The following is a 21,197-nucleotide window of genomic DNA, read 5'->3' on the forward strand; positions in this document are numbered from 1 at the left end:
GCTGGTTTGTGTTCCTAGAGCATCTCAAACAGTAGTGGTGTAAATCTTGTGCTCGGTGTAAATATAAATATAATAAATATGTTTCTGTGTTATTCTGCTATGACTTCTCAGCTCTAGAAAATCTCTCTGAGCTCTGCGTGTAATGAATAATTAAAGTGGGCGACGGTTTGGTCGAGGAAAACGAATATGTAGCACAGCTGAAGAATTATAGGACTCATTTAACCACATTTGAAATTATTTACTCGTGTCACATACATGGTTTTGTCTGTAAAGGCAAAAGGAGAGTTAACATGTACTTTGAATGCATTTTGAATAAAAGCGTCTGCCAACTGCATTAATGTAAGTGAAATGTCTGTTTTAACTCAGAGAGGAAGATTCCTGAGGAAGATTACATAATCTTGGTCGACGGCCTGAATGAGGCAGAGTTTCACAAACCAGATTATGGTGACACTGTCGCCTCCTTTCTTACCAAGATCATCTGCAGGTTCCCCGATTGGTTGAAGCTGGTCGTGACAGTGAGATCCAGTCTTCTGGTGAGTTTATACCGTTTATCTCTCCACACAATGTTCTTGAAATCATTACTGAAGCACGGCTCATTTCTTCTGTATTAATGTTGTTTACTGTGACGATTATTAAAGAACATTTCCAGGTTATACTGTACTTCTTATGTCAACGTTACAAATACAGTAAAAATACTGTTATACAGTACCAATGAGATTAACTTTTGAAGATGAAAGAAATGTAAAAAATGATGTGAATGAGATTTAGTTGCATTATGGTAAAGAAAGAATGGTCCTATAAGGCTTAATTTCTGACTTTATCTTTTCTACAATGTCTAAAAAATAAAAGCATGCTTATTTAAACTTAGATAAAAACTAAACTTGGCTCTGAACATTGTAGTAGGCTTTGTGAGACATGTTTTTATTGCACTTGTGCTTTTTGTTGTCCTAATTTTGACCCAATTGCTTCCATTGTTTACCCAACTTGAAAGTCGCTTTAGATAAAAGCACCTGCTAAATGACTAAATGTAATTTTCAATTGTTTGAAATATGTGACCCTGGACCACAAAACCAGTCTTAGGGCCAATTCACATTTGGCGTCTAAAAAGCCAAGTGGCACTCTGTAAAGTTGAACTATTTTTAACTTGATACGGCTCCGTCGCGGCTTTTAAATGCTCCCTATTTACACATGACTGCCGCTGTCTACATTTTATACAACAAACTTACGTGCAAAAAAGACACAATATGTGAATCCCCCTTAAAATAGCACGGGAACATTTTTAATAGACAAAAATACATTTTGTGGGTCAGAGTTATCGTTATTTTTATGCCACAATCATTAGGATATCATGTTCCAGGAAGATCTTTTGTAAATTCCCTACCGTAAATATATCCAAACTTTATTTTTGTGAGTTGAGGACTTTAAAGCAAGTTTTGTCAAAATTTTGAAAAAAGCTTATTTATTCAACTTTCAGATGATGTTAAAATCTTAATTTCAAAAAAATTACCCTTAAAGCTGGTTTTGGTGTCCAGGGACTCATAAAATGTTGTACTCTTCGTATTCTTTTGGAGTGAATGTGAACTAGGCATGTTTTTTAGGAGATTACTTCTCCTAAAATAAAGTTTCACCCTGTAATACCTGCGATATCCCTTTATTCTGATCTCAGATCAGGGTTACTAAAGCTTTCACAGTTTCACTAAAACCTGCTCCACGTGTTGTCACTTTAAGTAAGAAAATCTTGTACCTTTATTAAGCAACAGTGACCCGGCCAACGAGACTCTGACAGCTAGACAGTCAACCAGACAGTAGGAGGTAGAGAGGAAAAGGGAGAGAGAGAGGTTTAATGTCGGCCGAGTTTTGACAGTTTGAAAGGTAGAGCGAGGCGACCAGAATACACTCATCTACTGTTTGATATGTGTCAGACGAGATTGGTGCGTGTTGTTTGTACTTAAGAACTCGAGCCGTCACTACAGGCAGGAACGCATCTGGTGTGTGAACTCGGGAGGGCTGGGTGATATACTGTACAGTAGCTGAAACTCATTATATCTCAGTGTATTTCAGCTTTTCGGTTTGAATCTTATCTGAATTGGCCAAAAGATGTTTTTCTTTCCATGCAATGAAAAATGCTGTTGTAGCCAAGCAGATTCACAGCATTTAATGCAAGCAAATTACAGGAAAAGTCCATATGTTATTTAATTTTCATTTTATTGAAAGAAATTATATTTTTACTAATTTTCATCAGTGAATTAAATTTTAAATCAGTTTTTTAGTGGTGATAATGGAAATAAATCAAGCGTACTAACTTACTAAAATACACAACCTTTTAAATTTATGCTTGCTTGTTTTTTTCCTTCATATTACAAATTTAATGTAGAATTTTAAAATGATATTTTTCATACCAAAAATGTAAATATTTGGATAAGTGGTGAATAAATTTGGTTTAAAGATTCCCCCAATCGTGTCTGACCACGTCTGTCCCTGCTTTGGGAAATGAGCCCTGTCTGAATCAAATTTTTTAAAGAAAGTTCTGTGTCGTGTCACACAATTCAAAAACACACGTTTTATCTTCACAGGACATCACCGGTCTGTTAAACTTCCCCAAAATCAGTCTGGATGAATTCCCCGATAACCCTGAGATCAGCGCCGACCTCAACGCTTACATCCAACACCGCATCAACAGCAGCCAGAACATTCTCAACAACATCTCGCTCAATGGTAAAGCCGACCCCATCATCGTGGGCAAGGTCAGCTCTCATCTCATCTCCCGCAGCCAGGGCTCCTACCTGTACCTCAAACTGACCCTTGACCTCTTCGAGAAGGGTCATCTGGTGGTTAAGAGCGCGAGCTACAAGGTGGTGCCCGTCTCTCTGTCCGAGCTCTACCTGCTTCAATGCAACATGAAGTTCATGAGCAACTCTGCGTTTGAGCGCGCCATGCCCATTCTGAACGTGGCGCTGGCGTCTCTTCACCCGATGGCGGACGAGCAGTTGTTCCAGGCGCTGAATGCCGGCAGCGTGAGAGGAGAGCAAGTGTGGGAGGACTTCCAGCAGATGATGGAGACGCTCTCGTGTTTCCTGATTAAAAGGAGGGATAAAACACGCATGTTCTGTCACCCTTCCTTCAGAGAGTGGCTGGTGTGGAGGGCGGACGGAGAGAGCTCGGAGTTCCTCTGCGATCCCAGGTGAGATTAGGATTAATAATAGTATGTTTAAACTGTCTGTAGAACCCCTCTCTCAAAAAAATATCTGTCATCATTTATTTACCCTCACGTCATTCAAACCTGTGTACGACTCTTTCTTGGAACACAAGTGAAGTGGAACATAAAAGAAGATATTTTGAGAAATGGAAGTCAAAAGGCGACAGTGTTGTTTGGTTATCACCGTTCTTCAAAATGTCTTCTTTTGTGTTCTGCAGAAAAAGGTCACACTGGTTTTTGATGACATCCTTTCACATTAACATACGATCAGATATGTTGAAGGGTATGATTTGTTTGTTTATTTGAAAATTATGTCACAAACTTATTTTGCTATTTTTTTATCATACTGTACAACCCTGTAGTCACATTATTGTTTTAATGTGTACTTAATAAATAAATAAAAATAGGAAAATTGGAATAATCCAGGCTATTATTGTGATGGATCTGTAATCACCGCTGGGTGACTCTAAATAAATGAGATTTCTCATGAGCTCTGTGCATTACAGGGTTATTTTAATAGAGGCTAAAGCAACCTTAATACCAAATTAAAGCTTTTGTTGTTTATAGGGCATATTTTACATACTGCAGTGAAATTTTGCTAAAGTTTTCATTGAGTCTGGCTTTTGTTCTGCTTTCGAGACGTAGGTTATGGTGTTAAGAAGAAATGAGGTTACCCATGAGGTTTATTGACTTACTTTAGTAAATTGAAGTAAATGTGCCTGTAAAATGATAAAAAAACAGTACATATAATTAAAAAAAATGACTGTCTTAGAAAATAAATTTATGTATACCTAAAGCCAAAAAGGAAAAAAGAAATACAGTCTATCAGCCAAATAACCATAGTGATGCAAGTAAATGTTGAATTACATTATAATGTGCTCCTATGCTGATGCTAAGTGCCGTAAGTGGTATGCTAAAGAACACACACACGTTTTGTTATGTGACATTTTCTGTTTGCTCAGAAGCATTTGAAAACTGCAGTTCTAAAACTCAGCTGTAATAAAGAAACTAAAAATGTTTAACAGCTTTTCACATCATGTGTTTTTGCATCAAATTATATAGCGTAGTATCGAATAGCCCGGGTATGGATAAGCAGTATCGATATTCATCCAGTCTTAACGATACGCATCCCTAGTGGTGAGGTTGCGAATTGCAGCCAATGGCTCACTTCACCCCTCCCTTTCGAAGCACTACGGTGGCTGACACTGGACTAAAATGTCTTCACATTTTTGCTTCTTTGCCGAAGGAGGCAACATATTTATGAAACACGCTCTGTAGAGCAGTTTGTCCATTTAGGGCTACTGGAGAAACAACATGGTGACTTCCATGAAAGGGGACCCGTGGTATATGAAGATAGAAATAGCTCATTCTAAGTTAATAAACATAATGCTTCATTAAGTATGGTCTTTATACACCTCTGAAGACATAGTTGTACATATAATATGTATATTATATTGCATTTCTGTCAATAGATCCTCCAAAAGGTCCATTACACACTGGACCTTTAATACTGTCTGCTAGACAGAGATACGCGGAGTGTTAGATCTCCGCACACCAATAGGGGTATGACATCAAAATCAAAGCAAGCTGTTAAGTGTGATTTTAAAATCGTATGCCGATTTATCTGTGCAGCATCGAACACACCTAAAAATGTCCAGCAAGATCCTCCATATGGCCCGTCTTTGGAAAGTAAACTAGACTTCCCAGCAGAGTTCATCGAGTCTTCAGACAGCACCATTGTATGCGGTATTCTTCACATGCTAATGAGCTGCACTGAACTTCGAGTCAAGCCCCAAAAGTTGGCTCAGAAACAGAGGGACTTTTAAAAAGGTCCCCTGAATTCGGCCTTGTTATTTCACCGCTGAAAGAGGGTGAACAGAATAAAGGGACCAAGCGGCAGAGACCAAATTTGTTTAATGTGGAAGAAATGTAGAGCTGATCAAAGCCAGCAGCATTCATGCGTGGCCTTTTAATGAAGCTCTCAGTTAATTACCACCAGCAGGAGGAGGAGAGAAACACTGAGACGGTCTATTCCACACTTCTCCTGCAGACCCAACACAGCCACGCTTTCACAACCTTGCCTCAAATACTACATTATGCACCGCTTATAGTCAGAGATTTGCTTCACATGAGCCCCATTTGATCCTATCGATTGAAAATGTGTTTTTAAACCCATGTTGATTTATAAATCCTTTCAGCTTTATCGGTGTAGCTGAAGTATCTTCACCACTTAAACTAGACATGTGTTCCTGAACTCATTTTTGTTATTAAAGGAACCCCAAAATGAAAGTTTTCCTATCATTTACTCATCCTGATGCCAACCCAGATGTTTGACTTCCTTCCTAAGATATACAAAATTTTAAATGTGAAAATATTTATTAAAATGTGTCATTGCGGTGCTAATAGGTTGAATTTCCAATAACAAATCCATCTATTACAAAAAAATCCAAATGACCAGCTTTCTAATAAATGTCTTCTGATGAAACAATGTGTAATGTGTTTGTTCCAGTTTTGCTACAACTTTTAAAATCTAGTAAAACAATATGAGCACTTTTTAGCTGAAAAGCATGTGTCGCTATACTCCATGTGTTATCCAGACATAAAGCTTGCAGGAACAGAATAATTTTAAAAATAAATTATTTTATTCAATTATTTCTTGCTTTTTATAGGTTTATTAAAGCAAGCACTGCTGGTTGGCAGTCATTGTTTACATATTGTTTAAAGGGCATAACATGCGAGTTCAGCTGGATCTGGAAACCTTTTATTTCTATTGTCACACATTTGTGTTTTTTTCCATTGTAGGAGTGGACATGCCCTGATGGCGTTCATGTTGTCCAGGCAGGAAGGAAAGTTGAACAGGCAGCAGACTGTGGAGCTGGGCCATCACATTTTAAAGGCACACATTTTTAAGGTACCCACACACAATTCTGAGCATGCACATCTTTATTGTTCATTTATTTGCTTAAAAGTGTGCGTGTTTGTGTTATCGTTTAAAGGGTTTGAGTAAGAAGACCGGTGTGTCCTCCAGTATTCTCCAGGCATTATGGATCAGCTTTAGCACTGATGGACTGTCTGCTGCTTTGGCCTCTCTTAGGAACCTCTACACACCCAACGTCAAGGTCAGCACGCATGAATGCAGTGAACATAAGCAAATGATTTGTCTTAAAAAAATTGAACTCACAAGATTTGAGAGGAATTTTTACATTGAATTTGAGCAAAATATATGAGAATCAAAAACAATACAAATTTAGATGGTTTCAGTAGAAACAACATAAAGTTTTGTTGCTCAAACTTAAAGGGGTACTTCACTCAAAAAGGGAAAGTCTGTCATGTTTACTCACCTTCGAGTTGTTCCAAATCTGTATAAATTTCTTTGTTCTGCTGAACACAGAGAAAGATATTTGAAAGAATGCTTATAACAAAACAGATATTGCCCCCCATTGACTCCAATAGTAGGAAAAAATACTTTTATAAATTAGTTTGTTCTGTTGAATGCAAAAGAAGACATTTTGAAGAATTCTTCCAAATATCTAAATATAATGTATCCAGAGTCGACTCGAATGTGAGTAAATGATGACAGAATGTTAATTTTTGTGTGAATTGTCCCTTTAATTTCTGACAGACCTACACAAAGAATCAATAACAGTTGTGTATTTTTAATTTAATTAAATACAATTAATATACAATAACATAAGTTAACATCAATATAAATTAAATATAAAATAAATTGTTATATTATAATTAGGGCTGTGAAACGATTAATCGCTTCCAGAATAAAAGTTTGTGTTTACATAATATTTGTCTGTGCTGTGTGCATATTAATTTTGAGTTAATAAACACATGCATATACCTGCATATATTTAAGAAAAAAAAAATTTTTATAACCGTTTTTATCATTTCAAATATTGGTAAATATAAATAAATGCATCTAAATATGTCCTAAATATATATATACATGTATGTTTTTGTGTTAATAAATACAAAATGAATATGCACAGTACACAGACATATATTATGTTAAAAAAACTTTTATTCTGGATGCGATTGATCGCCATTAATCGTTTGACAGCCCTTATTATAACCAAACACAGATCGAAAGTGAACTTGGGGCCAGGCGTGTTTCGACTGTGTGCTTGAATTATTGGGTAATGAGCTGCACATCCTATGAAGCATTGCAATTGATGCAGTCGGGATCGTTTTTCTTCCCATTGAGCTAGTAGTTGAGCTATTAAACATTTTTTCATTCTATATTTTTTTTGTAAATGAATTCACGCTGATGTGTGGCTTGTACAGAAGCATATATCATGACTTAATCTCGCAGTTTATTATAGGTCGGCCCTGAAAGATTTTAAAATGTTATCCTAAAAAATGTATTTCTTCTCTGCTGTGAAAAGGATTTTTTCTACTGGAACAAACCACAGCCATCCATTTTAAAGAGTCTAGACCATTAGCAGTTTCTTACTTATCTAAAAAACTGCTTTAACCTTTTTTTAATGTGGTAAGAGTATCGTTTTTTGTTTTTTTATACCGTACTGTGCCCAGAAAGATGACTCCTAGAGAGCCAATTAGAGTGCAGGGTTTTCCACTGACCTTTGACCTCCTGCTCTACCCACTTCTCATATGACATGACATTTCATGCGAACATTTTCTTAAGAGACTCATATTCCACCCAGTTCATTTACAGTTAAGATTTATTTATGATTCATTCATTTTTTCCTCAGAAAACAGAATGGAAATCATTTTTAGCAAAACTGACCAAAAATGACGATTTATTTTGCATTCAGGGCCATATTCATATCGTTTCTTCGATAAAATGCTTTCCAGAATGAGAATATATCTACTGCTAAATTATAAATGCCTGCTGAGGTTGTCTAGCATTGGCAAGCTTAGTTTTCTCAGGTTGTGATTTTTTTCTCAAACTTTTCATCAATACACAGAAGAAATTAAAGCTCTGCAGGGCATCTTGTAATGATCAAACACAGAATATTTGCTGCTATTTATTGTCAGATTAATGTGGAACTCACTCAAGTGTGACCCATTACCATGTTTCATTTGAGATTTATAAAGAAAATTCATTTAGCATTTAAAGAAATTGCCAAAGCCTTTTAAATTTAGAGCCAATATAATAAAGTCAAGGTCTTTAAAACAGATTTTCTCTGTTAGATTGTATGTGTGTTATTGAGGACAGACTGATGAATTGAGATTTAATAGCGTTTAAGAACACAAATGATGGATTAAAGCAAAACTATTATCTATATAATTCGTAAATATAAGCTATTATTTTAGCTAGGTTAAGTTCCTGTCTGGTACCCTGAACATTGTGTATTCAAATTCCACCGAGGCAAGACTTAAAATAATCTCTTGAATCTTCTTCATTTCTTTCTCATTCCTTCAGGGTTCTGTCTAAGCATTCATTGGGTAAATAAAACCAATTTCATTGCAGCTGCCCTGGGCGTCAGCGGGGCTGCGCAGACGCTGCTGATTAAGCGTTTGTTATGAGAAGCAGAATGCAGGCAGATTAATGAGCGGGACACAATGCGTCGATGCGCGCCGGAGTACTTAATGAGCTCGTGAGTTGAGATGCCGCGCTTTGCCAATCAGCGGTTTGTTCATGTTGAACTTGTAACGCAGGGTGAGGCATTGTTTAAGAAAGAAAGAGAGAAAATGAGAGCTGGAGGGACATCAACAGAACTGTGGACTGATCACCAGAATTTCAGTGATTTGGTTGGAAAGTTTGATGATTTGTGCTATTCGTGACTGTAACCATCTCTATTGCTATTACAAAACTCTTAGTTCCCAACAGGGGTAGACTGGCTATCTGGCATTCAGACACTATGGCCACTCAGACGGATGTATTATAAATGCGAATAACGCAATGCGAATGCAAAAGACACGTATGCATGCTACCACACCCCCCCTCCACAGATTTAACCATGCAGCCCCCCCAGGTCGACGGACCCAACCATGCCCATCCCCCTGTCGAAATAAATTGGTGGAGGGACGATTTTCTTCCCAGTCCAGTTCTGACTCCTCCGTTGCTTTCTCCAGGTGAGCCGTCTGCTGATGTTGGGTGGAGTGAATGTCAACTATCGCACGGAAGTGTTGAACAATGCCCCGGTGCTCTGCGTTCAGTCTCATCTGGGCCATCAGGAGATGGTTTCTCTGCTGCTGGAGTTCGGAGCGAATGGAGACATAGTCTCAGAGAACGGGATGAGTTCTCTCTGTTACGCAGCATCCGCTGGTCATCTGGGAGTTGTTCATCTTCTCTGTAAGAAAGGAGCCAAGGTGAGAGGACGTAGAATGTCTATTGAATACATGTATTTCCTTCATATAAATCAATTTGTTCAACTAAAATATACAGTTTGCTTCCGTATTAAACATACAGCCGCAGAAAAAATTATGAGAACATTTAAAAATTATTTTCAGTTTTTTTTAATGTACTGTTTATAAGTATGCGTTTAGGTTTTATTTAGTTAACTTCTTAAAATATTTCTCCCAAATTTCCAATAAAAATATTTGCATTTATTTGCAAAAAATGAAAACTGGAGAAACGGGTCAAAATAAAAGAAAAGATGCTGAAATACTGGAAAGAAAACAAGTTGATATTCACTTTTAAGCAATACAACTGTACATTTATCTACATGTAATCAAAATCGTGTTAACCTGGGTTTATATGCACACAGTTTTCATGTGTGTTGTCAGTCTGTTACTCCTGAGCTTTGATTTAGTTTAATTCAACAGACACTGGACTGGAATGGCCACAATAAACATCTAGAAATGCTGATTAAATGAAATTTGGAATGGACTCTTTATTTGAGTGAAACTAGTTTTTCGGGATGCACTTGATTTGATCAATTTGTAATGGGGGTGGAAGAAAAGTTGTAAAAAAAAATGTTGCATTGATTTGCTTGCATGATCACAAACGTCAGCATTAATTCTGTTGTTTGTGCTTAGGTGGATCTCGTGGACAAAAGCGGCCAATGTGCATTAGTTCATGCGGCTCTCCGGGGTCATCCTGAGGTCATCGAGTGTCTGTTGGAACTCACCTGGAGCAGCGAGGGTCAACAGGTGGACCTCAGCCTGAAGAATAAAGCCCTGCAGCAGGGACTCATAGCGGCCTGCAGTATGGGACACACGCATGTAAGTTCACACACATGACAACATGTGAAAGATGGAAACCACTCCTGGTGTATAAGCCACCTTAAAACTTTTGGGGGATGTATTGTTCCCATGAGATTTAAAATTGACATGAAAAGATGTATAGTAAAATCATAAATAGATTGATAATGGACGTTTGGAAACAAAAAACAATCTGGTTTTGCAGGATCTCTAGACACAGTCACTTCAATACGTCTAGAGTGTTTTTCTGTGCGAGTGGCGTGCTGTTGTTGAGTAAATCTTGCCGTAAGCCAGCATGATAACATCAGTCTGCCTGGTGAGAGTCTCATTGAAGCTAATAAGTACAATCGTTCGAATATATTTATTCAGCCCATCAGCACTTGACATACAAATGAAGATCTCTGCAGAGCTTTCTGTTAATGATTTTCTAAAAACATCTTTATTCAGAAGTCACAAACGACTGGAAAGGTCACAGAAAAGTCAAAGGAAGTTCATTGATCTAAAGACGTGGCATCCGTGTAAGCTAAAGCACGTGCAGCCACACATGCAGGAATAATTTAACCAAAGGGGAGTTTATAAGGATGTACGCAGTGCACACAAAACCCGGGCTGTGTGGAAGCATAATGAAGCCCTCTATCTTATAGGTGCTTTAAGGATACGGTTGCCATGGGAGAATAGCCATGGCAACAGGCCAGCCTCCAAAGCCAAGCTCTTCCACAGTTTCAGTCTTTAAACAAGCAGAGGAAACCTCTGGTGTATTCATTTTAACCTGCTCAAGTAACAGAGCTGTATCAGCATCTCTTGTCTAAAGATTAATGCACAAGTCCAGCTCATGAGACCGACTTTGAGGTGGAGGTCAGGGTCTGTAATGAATTTTGTGCTAGTCCATCAAATCATTTGAGAAATATCGCTTAATGGTCATTAAACCTGGTTTTATTACAAATACCAGTTGTGTCCCTGTAACATTTGCAACGTTTTGTTATTTTTTGTGCATGTTTGTAGCCTGGTTTCCAAATTTCCGCAATAACAGAAGGAGAATCTAATGCAAAATGCGTTTCCATCAAGTTCCTCAATCCTCAATCAATTACCTAGTAACCATCAGTAAATAACAGCCGCTTGGTCTCGTGGGTTTAACGTACGTTACATGCGAATTGATTCAGTAAATGCATTTCCATCTCCCATTATTCGCATTTACAATTTTTCACGGAAAAGAAAAACTACCTCAAGCGAGTGTACATTTTTTTTACGAATTAAGGGTTTTATTTTGAAATTTGGCATTTCCGTCACCCGTTTCTGATGCTTATCAAAATCCGCATAAAACCAGGGTGATAGAAATCATTTTGGTGATGTAGTACAAAAAATATTCTACTTGAAAATTATGGAGAACAAAGCAAGATTTTTTTAATGTTTTTATTTAATTGCGTTATGTTTTTAGACAGTACATAAATCACAAAGTTATGGTGATACAAGAGTCAATGATGTCTTTTAGTTACATCACCTGTATACATGTACATAAAGTGATGATCATTGATCGTATAGTTATTTAAACATGTTTTATTTACTCACTAAGGTCTGTTTTGGTATTTGTTGGGACGTCACTTTTCCCTCTTGTGTGTGTGCCAATCTGATTCTATTTTGACTCTTAACGTATTGCATTATTGCATTTCATTCATGTGAGCTGATTTTTGGCAGGTGCTGGAGGGACTGTTGATGTTGAATAATGAACTGACTGTGCAGATTGATGCTCATGACACGCTTTGGGGTGAAACAGGTACGTGTTCTTATTTCTCTGCTGCGTTAAGACTTTGAATTGCACTTGTTGCTGCTTGCAGCTGTTCAGACCAATAACTTTTACAACAACCTGTCCACGTCACCAACCCTGGCTGATGTTTTTGGTCCGCGACCTTTAAGATGCATCTATATTTAATTGCACTTTCGTCCGGCCTTCAGCAGCTCTTTGTGTCACGCCGATGTAAAGAAAGAGAAGATGTGTTATTGTGGAAGCATGTGAGCGTGTCGGGTGTAAAGCACACGTGTGACAGACGGCCATTCAGATGTGCTTGTGTGGACATGAGACACATATTGAACCTTTAATGGGGATCATAAGATAATAAAGAGCTTGACGTGCGTGTGTATAAAGATGCTGTGAATTCAACAGCAGGAGAGACGTGTTCTAGCAGAGATGAATACAGGACCTTGAGCTAATAAGATGTTCTCAGAGGAGTCACACAGTTTCAGTTTGATGGTCTTGTTTTTTCAGGATGTCCAGTTGTTTGGTAACGTGATTTGCAGTTTTGTACCTCTTAGACTTCATTGAGTCATAGAGTTCATAAAGAATCTTTTTTTATTTATATTTAGATAGATGTGAGTTTATCGTACTTTAGGAATAAACAGAGTTTTAATGCTCAACCTGAAGCTGCAGACTTTAATAAAGATTTTGACAGAGATTTTGCCCTCAATGACTCTATAGCCTTTCACAGGATCCGCACATAAAGAAAAAGCGTGTTCAATATATATCTCATTTTCTTAATACAGAGAGCAACAGGTTATACTGTACAAACAGCCAGACACATTTGTAATTATTTTGCAGATGCTGTTTTACATCTTAGCTTCAATAGAAGCTCTTTCTGGACTTGAGAGAAGTTTTGTAAATTACATTATGTTTGTATAATCTGATGTTCTCAAAGGATCAAGAAACTTTTGATTCTTTGTGAAATGACATGTTTTTTTTTTTAACTCTGCAGGGACATTTGCAGTAAAACAAACAAATATTATACTGATAAGGCTTTTAAAGATATCCCTAGGCATCAGTTCACCTCAGAAAACTGCAATAGTTGCCAGACACTGTCTCATAAAACATGTTATTCTTTCGGTCTGTTTGTCACAACTACAAATGAAATTGTCTGTGTGGTATATTTTCTGAACACATCACAACACGTTTAAAACCTTTTACATTATTTATAACCCCTTTTAGAGGTTTTGTGGTCATTTTGAACTTCCCGTCTGGATGTACTGAACGCTTAAAATAGCCTTTATTTTATTCAACACTTCACTATGTTCATGATTTTATGTATTTAGGCTAAAAAAAATCTAGCATAAGCATTTTAAACCATTCCCTGTTTCCCTGTTCATTAGTCCGTTATCATTTTATAATTTTTTATCATGTTCAAATGTTGTTTTTCACGTTGTTATGAGTTCATAAAAGCTACATTACAGCAATTATTAGTTCTATAATATTATAATCATCATAATGCTGTTTACATTACTTTTAGATGAAGTACAGCACATTATATTCCAGGACATTTCAACACACCCAAACAAATTTTTAATAGCATTTCCAGACCTTGCTTTATGAGTACTATCTTTATTAAAAGTAAAAAAATCTATATGCACAACTGGAATGCTTATAGAAATTAATTTGTCAAAAGGTGTAGTTCATATTCTATTCATACATATAAAATGATTCGTCAGAGTTAGACTCAGATATAGTTTAATGTAATTTATAAGCAGTGTCTATTTCACAGTATTTCAAACAGAACAGTTTTCTGTGCTTTCTCACCATAAACAAACCTCTTTCTCTCTGTGGGCTAGACCCGTGGCGTCCTTCTAACAAATCGAATTCAGATGTAGGGCAGGCCTATTATCAGATGTCCTTTAACCCGCTCTACACACCCCTGCCAAGACCTCCAAAAATATCTTTCTCATGTGTACTCTTCCTGAAGCGCTCCGACCTTACTGGATTCAGCGGACGCATTAGAGAAGACTTTGGGGATAACATGTGTTGTTCTCTTCAAATCTGTATTTCCCTGAGTAAACACTGGCTGTTTGTTTGGCTTTTGTTTTCTAGTTATTGTTTACTGAGCACATAATTGCATTTCTACATTGTGAAACACTGAAAGCCCCAGAACGCTGTTGTTACGTTAAATGTGTGCTTGATTTTTAAGTCATTGTTCTCATTGTTTATTCTTATAGAATGTTATATGAGCATTACTTTGGGCTCACTGTCTGCTGATGCATGTTTGTAGCTTTTAGATTTTAGCAGTGGGTGGTATGTCCAAAATCTTATATCAGGGTTACTGCATTTATCTTCTTTGGAAATTGTATGTAAAGTGATTTATTCGCTGCGTCTGTTCTGCAGTCTCAGATGGGACGTCCTTGGTAAATCCATTTGGTTTCAGTGACTTTAAGTGGTCTAGTTTTACATTCCGAAGTTGACAGACATCTCCGACATCTCTCGCTGTATGATTGATATGCTGGACTCACTCAGACAGACAGCTCGGTCTGTTATCATTACAGCACAAATGAATTTTCATCTCATACAATAACCCACTGCAAACCCTGATGAATATCAGCTGATGACCAGGGTCGGTTTTAGAGTCTGTTTCATGTTAGATGATGTCTGTTTTTTGTATGGTACCATATGTCCAGCTTCATGCCTCCTGGTATCAGAAGTGTATAATGTCTTACTAGGGTCTTTTGGTACAAGCCTTCAAATGAAATTACAGTTAGTTCTTGAAGTGGTTCAGTTTGTCATTTTCACATTTGCTTTATATATTAAGACACAGTAACTCTTACAATAAGCTTGTATTTGTTAAATTTTAATTAAAGGAGCAATGTTCAGATTTTAGCGGCATCTATTGGTGAGCTTGCGAATTGCAATCAATGGCTCACTCCACCCCTCCCTTTCGAAGCACTACGGCGGCTCTCACAGGACAGAGATGTCGCTTCTTTGACGAATTAAATAACATATTTACGAAACACATTCTTTAGAGCAGTTTGTCAGTTAAGGGCTACTGTAGAAACAACAGGGTGAATTCCATGCCCGCGGTGTGTGTAGATAGAAATGACTCATTCTAAGGTTATAAGAACATAACGCTTCATTATGTAAGGTCTTTATACACATCTTAAGACATGTTATGTGCATTATATTGCATTTCTGTATCATTTCACTCTAACAAGAAGGCGCCGGTAAGCTTTTGGGACGCGAGAATCAGCGGTGTAATTTCCGGTCGTATGCCCCCGTATAGGAAAATAAGGATTTTTGGCCGGCACATATGGGTGTTTTTTAAAGAAAAAAAGAAGAAAGTCATAAGTGATATGGCACTACTTTACGCCAAAACGACTAAAAAACAAGCATTTTGGAAAGAAAAAAGTTGTCAGGATGACATTGTGCCCCTCTGAATCTACAGTGCAGACACAATTGATTTTATATTTGATTTTGGGGGTCAGATGTGACCTGAAGAGGTTTTCATTAGATTAAGGATGAAAGTTCACTCAGGCCGGTCAGTCCCTCTGTTTTGGTGTTTTCATATTGCCATGAAAGGAATCAGTTCTGGCTTCTTTCGTCGTGTTTGTTTGTGGAGCCGCCAAAGAACGGATGTGTGAGATAAGAGCGAAAGAGGTTAAAGCTGAATATCACAGCCAGTAAACAAAGACCCTATGTGTGTACAGCTCTCTACCATTTCACTACAAATACTATTAACAGTTTATTTCACAAATGTGACCCCGGACCCTGGTTTGTTAGTATAGGACAATATTTGGCAAAGAAACATCCGTTTAAAAAATTCAAAATAATGAGAAAATTGCCTTTTTAAGTTGTCCATCAGAGGCATTGTGGCAGGCCGTTGCTAAGAAACAGGTTTGTTTTAATGCTCTCTATTGGCTCAAAGCCGAAATGAGGTTGATGGTAGAGGAACCTGAAAGCTTAACATAGATACCAAACTTGAGTGGGTAATTCCCAAAGGGTGGACAGCAGCGATATTTGTAGGTGTGTTTCTGGCCATTTTCGTTCACGATTTTGCTGCATCCACTCACAAAAATTCATTTTTTTATATATTTACAGTACAAAGAATCGAATATACAGTCAGCACACCAAAGCTTCAAAAATATCACACATTTTTTTTACGTCACGGTCGAAAGTCTTTTAATGATTGTTTTTGATGTTTTTGGAGCTTTGGTGTGCCGACTTTATATTCAATTCTTCATTAGTTTTTTCATTGGAGCACCCAGTTGAGGTCGATGTTGTGCTTTTGTCTTCTTTTAATGTATTTACAGTAGGAAATGTACAAAATATCTTCAGGGAACCTGATCTTTACTAAATATCCTAATGATTTCGATCATTTTGATCCATACAATGAATTGTTGGCTACAGACATACCAATGCGGCTTAAAACTGGTTTTGTGGTCCAGGGTCACAAATGTGAGTTGACTTCATCAGCTCTTCTGTATATCATAATATAATCGCTGTTGTGCTGAATGCTAAAGGGCACTAAAAAACATTTGGCGATCAATCATTTCAGCTATCATCAAAAGAAAAAATACTTGCATACTGCCGCTATGAGAAAAGAAAAGGAGTACAAGTCTAGAGTGCTCTTGTTCTCCGAATTTTTGATTCTTGAAGACATTCTCTTAATGACACAGACGTCGTCTTCAGATGCTGTCACTCACTCCGTGTGGATGTGTAGAGGTCTGATCCTTTAATCTTGCTCTGGTGAAACCGCAGAGTGCTGCATTAGTCATCCTGATGTCCTACACGACCCTATCTGACCCAACATTACGTCTCTGAATGTGCCGACTTCATGTTTTGTGACTGCCCAGAAGAAGCTTTAGCATCGCTCCGGAGATTTGTCAGTTGTGTTTTCTTTAGGTATCAACTTGGTCTCCGCTGTCTCTTACATGTGTGTGTTTGTCTTGACTCAGCTCTGACAGCGGCGGCGGGACGAGGAAAGCTGGAAGTGTGTAGTTTTCTGCTGGAGAGAGGGTCACAGGTCCAGCAGGTGAACCGGAGAGGGGCGTGTGCGCTCTTCTGTGCAGTCCGTCAGGGACATTGGCAGGTGAGTGATGCTCAGACACCTGAATGACTCCAAACAAACGGCAGCGATGTCTCGGGATTGTTCAATAAAGGAACTCTGTGACTGTCAGATTGCAGATCTGTTACTGCAGCACGGCGCAGATGTAAACGTCAGCGATAAACAGGGTCGCACGTTGCTGATGGTGGCGGCGTGTGAGGGTCATCTCAGCACAGCCGAATTCTTGTTGTCTAAAGGTGAGCGATGTTCTCGCATGCCTCACGAGTCCAGCTCGGGCCGTTTTCCAACCCATCTCCCTGGTAACACAATTGAATGTCACAACAAAATTGTGTGTTTAACTACATAAGCACAGTATTTATCGTCCCCAGGTGCCTCTTTAACATCGGTGGATAAGGAGGGGTTAACTCCTCTCAGCTGGGCGTGTTTGAAAGGACACAAGAATGTTGTTCAGTTTTTGGTGGAGAAGGGTGCGGTTATTGACCACTCGGACAGGAACGGTCGCACTCCGCTGGACCTGGCAGCGTTTTATGGAGACGCAGACATTGTAAGTGATCAGAGGTCGCCACGTCAGAACCTCACAATAACGCTAATGTTTTATTCTTGCATGTGACGTCACAGGAATGCTTTTTTAGATTCAGGTCATCTGAAAATATGTGGAGGATAGTTGTGGTGTTATGCAGCAGAATGAATATCTGTTTTTAGGGCTGTGTTTAGTGATGTTAAATGCGAGTTATCTAAAACTGAAATCAATCCGTGTTGCTGTGATGAGTTTGTTTGAATTCAGTCAATTTCTCTTCTTGCAATTCAAATGAAATATCATGTAGGGCATGGTCACATTAAACATCCTTTTTGGCTCGACAAACTCGGATTTAAAGTCCCAGTGAAATAAAAAAATTTTTTTTTCAAGTAATATTGCAGCGTTTATTGTAAATAGTTCATCAATGTGGGTCGTTCTCTTTTTAAAATTCGTGTGCCATCATAATCTTTAGTTAAAATCTGAAAATGCACTTCCGCCATGTATTGACTATCCATCTTAAATGATGTATTTTAGAAAGCTTAACTCCTCCCCTTCATCTGTGAGTCTCCTAACAGTTCCATTTTGAAACGCAACGGCGTTTCAAAATGGTTTTTATGCGTCCAATCAAATCGCAGACAAAAAACGAAAGCCACGCCCACTATTTTTCTCATTGAAATTCCTTTTCACTCGGAAGTAAAAACAATCGCAACTTCCGGTTCACGGGGACTTTAATATCCTGAGGGTTGTGGACGATTCAAATAATGGTTTAATGGGGCGTGTCCAATGTGAATTCCCAAAAATGTGGGCGGGGTTCATTCAAATTCAGCATCCTGCGGGCGGTGCTGATAAGTCAAATTCATTGCTCTGAGTTTTAAAAACTAGATTCTACAGTTGTAACCATGGAAATGATGATTGTGGTGTTGTAAATGATGTGACATGTGTTCAGGTACATTATCTGGTTGAGAAAGGGGCTGTGATTGAACATGTAGACTACAGTGGCATGAGAGCTCTGGACCGAGCCATCGGCTGCCGGAACACATCAGTGGTTCTCACGTTACTCAAGAAAGGAGCCAAACTAGGTGAGATATCCTTCATGATATTGAACCGCTTTCACTCACTCAAATGCACCAAAACATAGATTGACCGCAAGATTTATCGATTCATTTTTTAACAGAGGCGTTTCATTCTTAATTCATGTATACTGTATCTACACTACCATTCAAAAGTTTAGGGTCAATGACCCCCTTATTGAATCATATTTATCACGTTTTAGGATAGTGAAGATTAACACAAATGAAACTATGGGGTTTACTTTGTGACATAAGTATCCAAAATTGAGTTGAACAGTGTAGTCTAGAATAAGCAGAAATGTTTTCATGTACTAATATTTCATCAAGCAGCTTCTTGAGGTCTCACGCCAAGATCCTTTTACTGTAAACCCTATTGAAGGAGTTCACATCTATCCTGTGCTCTTATTGGCTGCTTTTTCTGAATCACTCAGTCCTCCGGTTCATAAGCACTTTAATGAAATAGAATTAAACATTTTTGTCTCATTTCACTGTTTGAACGGTAGTGTATGTAAAACTAGGAATGTTTCTGTATATTTTATACCTTTTCAAAGAAATGTATGTCTTCTCTGTTTTTTCTCCAACTAAATGATTCTATTTGCTTGAATCAATGTAGAATAATAGAATCATCAGAGGGATTTTACAAACAAACGTGAATTGTAAATCAGGATTGTCTGTTTGCGATTGCAAAAATAAGAATGAAACTCTTCCAGCATTCTTTGTGGGGTTCTTCTGCTGTGACTGGTGTATTTTTCCCTTTTCTTCGCTGTCTTCACTCTTTCTCTTCTAACGCTTTCTTTAAAACCCTCATAAGGCTACAGAACTTCACCTTATGATCGAACAGGTACTCTCTTTTAGGTAACTTTATTTCATGCCTGTTACGTACTTCTGCTAAGCCGTGTTCTTCTCGAGCAGTTTGATGTAACTGGCTCCTTCTGTCTTTTCTCTCTCGGTATCCAAGGTAACGCAGCCTGGGCGATGGCAACATCCAAACCAGATATCCTCATTATTCTCCTGCAGAAGCTGATGGAGGAAGGCAATCTGCTGTATAAAGTAAGGACAAACGTCAAAGTTCAGTGTCTTTGGTTCCTCAAAAGTGGAATCACTGAAAAGACGGTTTCATCCCGTGTGTCACAGAGAGCTGATGTGTTTATTAATTCCATAGAAAGCTGGCCGATATCTCGAATATTAGATATCATTGAATGAGCCCATTTTTCTGAAGATATAAAAAATGCTAGAATATTGTGAATATTGTTTGAGTCGTACAAAACATAACTTATCATTACATTCTACCGTTTACATTTTACTGTGATTTTGTACTAAACATTTTGAATGTTCTGTCCAAATTGTTTTGACTAATTATGGCAAAAGAAAATGACTTTATATTCTACAGCGAAAGCAAAATGTTGACATAAATCTGACTGCCTCAAATAAAATGACCAGTTATAGTCTTCATAGATCTTATCAGAGCCGTTAGCTTCATCCAAGAAACCGGAATGTAAATAAGGATGTACGAAGTGACATTTATCAGAGCATCGCTTCTGTGACATTTAAGAGCTTCGGTTCGGTGTCGTTGTGATTCGTGGAGCTGTAACAAATGATTGATGGACGTCTTTTCATCCTCTGTCCAACCATTTTATTCTCATCCTATATTCCTCTGACTCTGTGTCTCTTTCAGAGGGGAAAGATGAAGGAGGCTGCCCAGAGGTATCAGTACGCATTGAGGAAGTTTCCCAGAGAGGGTTTCGGTGATGAACTGAAGGCCTTTAAAGAGCTCCGGGTGTCTTTGTATCTCAATCTGTCTCGCTGTCGCCGGAAAACTAACGTAAGAATCTCCAGAGATCGCTTCTCCTTACACCTGCTCTCAGAACATTTATGTATGCCTCTGCTGGGCTCGCTTCAGTAGGACCGCTGTTTATTCTGTGTTATGTATTTTTATAGAGTCTTACTTTTCTTACCCTTCAGTACAGCTCTTGCGTCACAGATTGTATTTTTCACCTCAAAATGCCAGACACAGCGAGACCAAAAAGGCAAATTGCTCAAAGGTGCTGAATTGATTCGCTCTTTCCAGAAGTAATAGCCCGGCTGGAGAAGGTCTCGTGACACAATAGAGAGTCAATTTCCTTTCTGCGTCCTTGATCGATGACCCCAGGAAAACCGGCAGAATGTTTTTAGAAACGGAGTTCATTATTCAAATGGTCTATTATTTAGAGCAATTTACACGCGTTGGGTTGTCCTGCGGTGTGAATCTAAATTCAACCTTTCCGCTCCCGTTTTATCTCACCTGACGTTCGCTGCCTCTCTCTCTGCCGTAGGACTTTGGCATGGCCGAGGAGTTCGCAACGAAGGCTCTGGAGCTCAAACCCAAATCGTACGAGGCGTACTACGCTAGAGCCCGAGCCAAAAGAAGCAGCAGGTGAGTCGAGAAGATTCCCAAAACACATTGCTGTATGTAATATTCAAGACACTTATTAGGTTTTCCGTCTCTT

The 21,197-nt window shown here is 38.3% G+C and overlaps 1 protein-coding gene across 3 annotated transcripts in view; it reads left to right on the forward strand.

Moving 5' to 3' along the window:
* tanc1b (tetratricopeptide repeat, ankyrin repeat and coiled-coil containing 1b) overlaps positions 1-21,197 on the forward strand; it is an 88,386-nt gene that overhangs the window by 63,579 nt on the left and 3,610 nt on the right. For 2 of the 3 annotated variants that reach the window (XM_056754558.1, XM_056754559.1), the window contains exons 12-26: positions 367-533; positions 2,574-3,181; positions 5,999-6,107; positions 6,193-6,315; positions 9,245-9,481; positions 10,151-10,336; positions 12,008-12,086; positions 17,015-17,148; positions 17,237-17,360; positions 17,493-17,668; positions 18,588-18,720; positions 19,523-19,552; positions 19,670-19,761; positions 20,387-20,533; positions 21,024-21,124. In XM_056754558.1, coding sequence (XP_056610536.1) covers positions 367-533; positions 2,574-3,181; positions 5,999-6,107; positions 6,193-6,315; positions 9,245-9,481; positions 10,151-10,336; positions 12,008-12,086; positions 17,015-17,148; positions 17,237-17,360; positions 17,493-17,668; positions 18,588-18,720; positions 19,523-19,552; positions 19,670-19,761; positions 20,387-20,533; positions 21,024-21,124 — 2,446 coding nt within the window. The remainder of the gene's footprint in view (positions 1-366; positions 534-2,573; positions 3,182-5,998; positions 6,108-6,192; positions 6,316-9,244; positions 9,482-10,150; positions 10,337-12,007; positions 12,087-17,014; positions 17,149-17,236; positions 17,361-17,492; positions 17,669-18,587; positions 18,721-19,522; positions 19,553-19,669; positions 19,762-20,386; positions 20,534-21,023; positions 21,125-21,197) is intronic. The other variant, XM_056754561.1, reaches the window with a different exon arrangement.

This window comes from Triplophysa dalaica, chromosome 8 (assembly GCF_015846415.1).
Source record: "Triplophysa dalaica isolate WHDGS20190420 chromosome 8, ASM1584641v1, whole genome shotgun sequence".
Taxonomy (NCBI): Eukaryota; Metazoa; Chordata; class Actinopteri; order Cypriniformes; family Nemacheilidae; genus Triplophysa; species Triplophysa dalaica.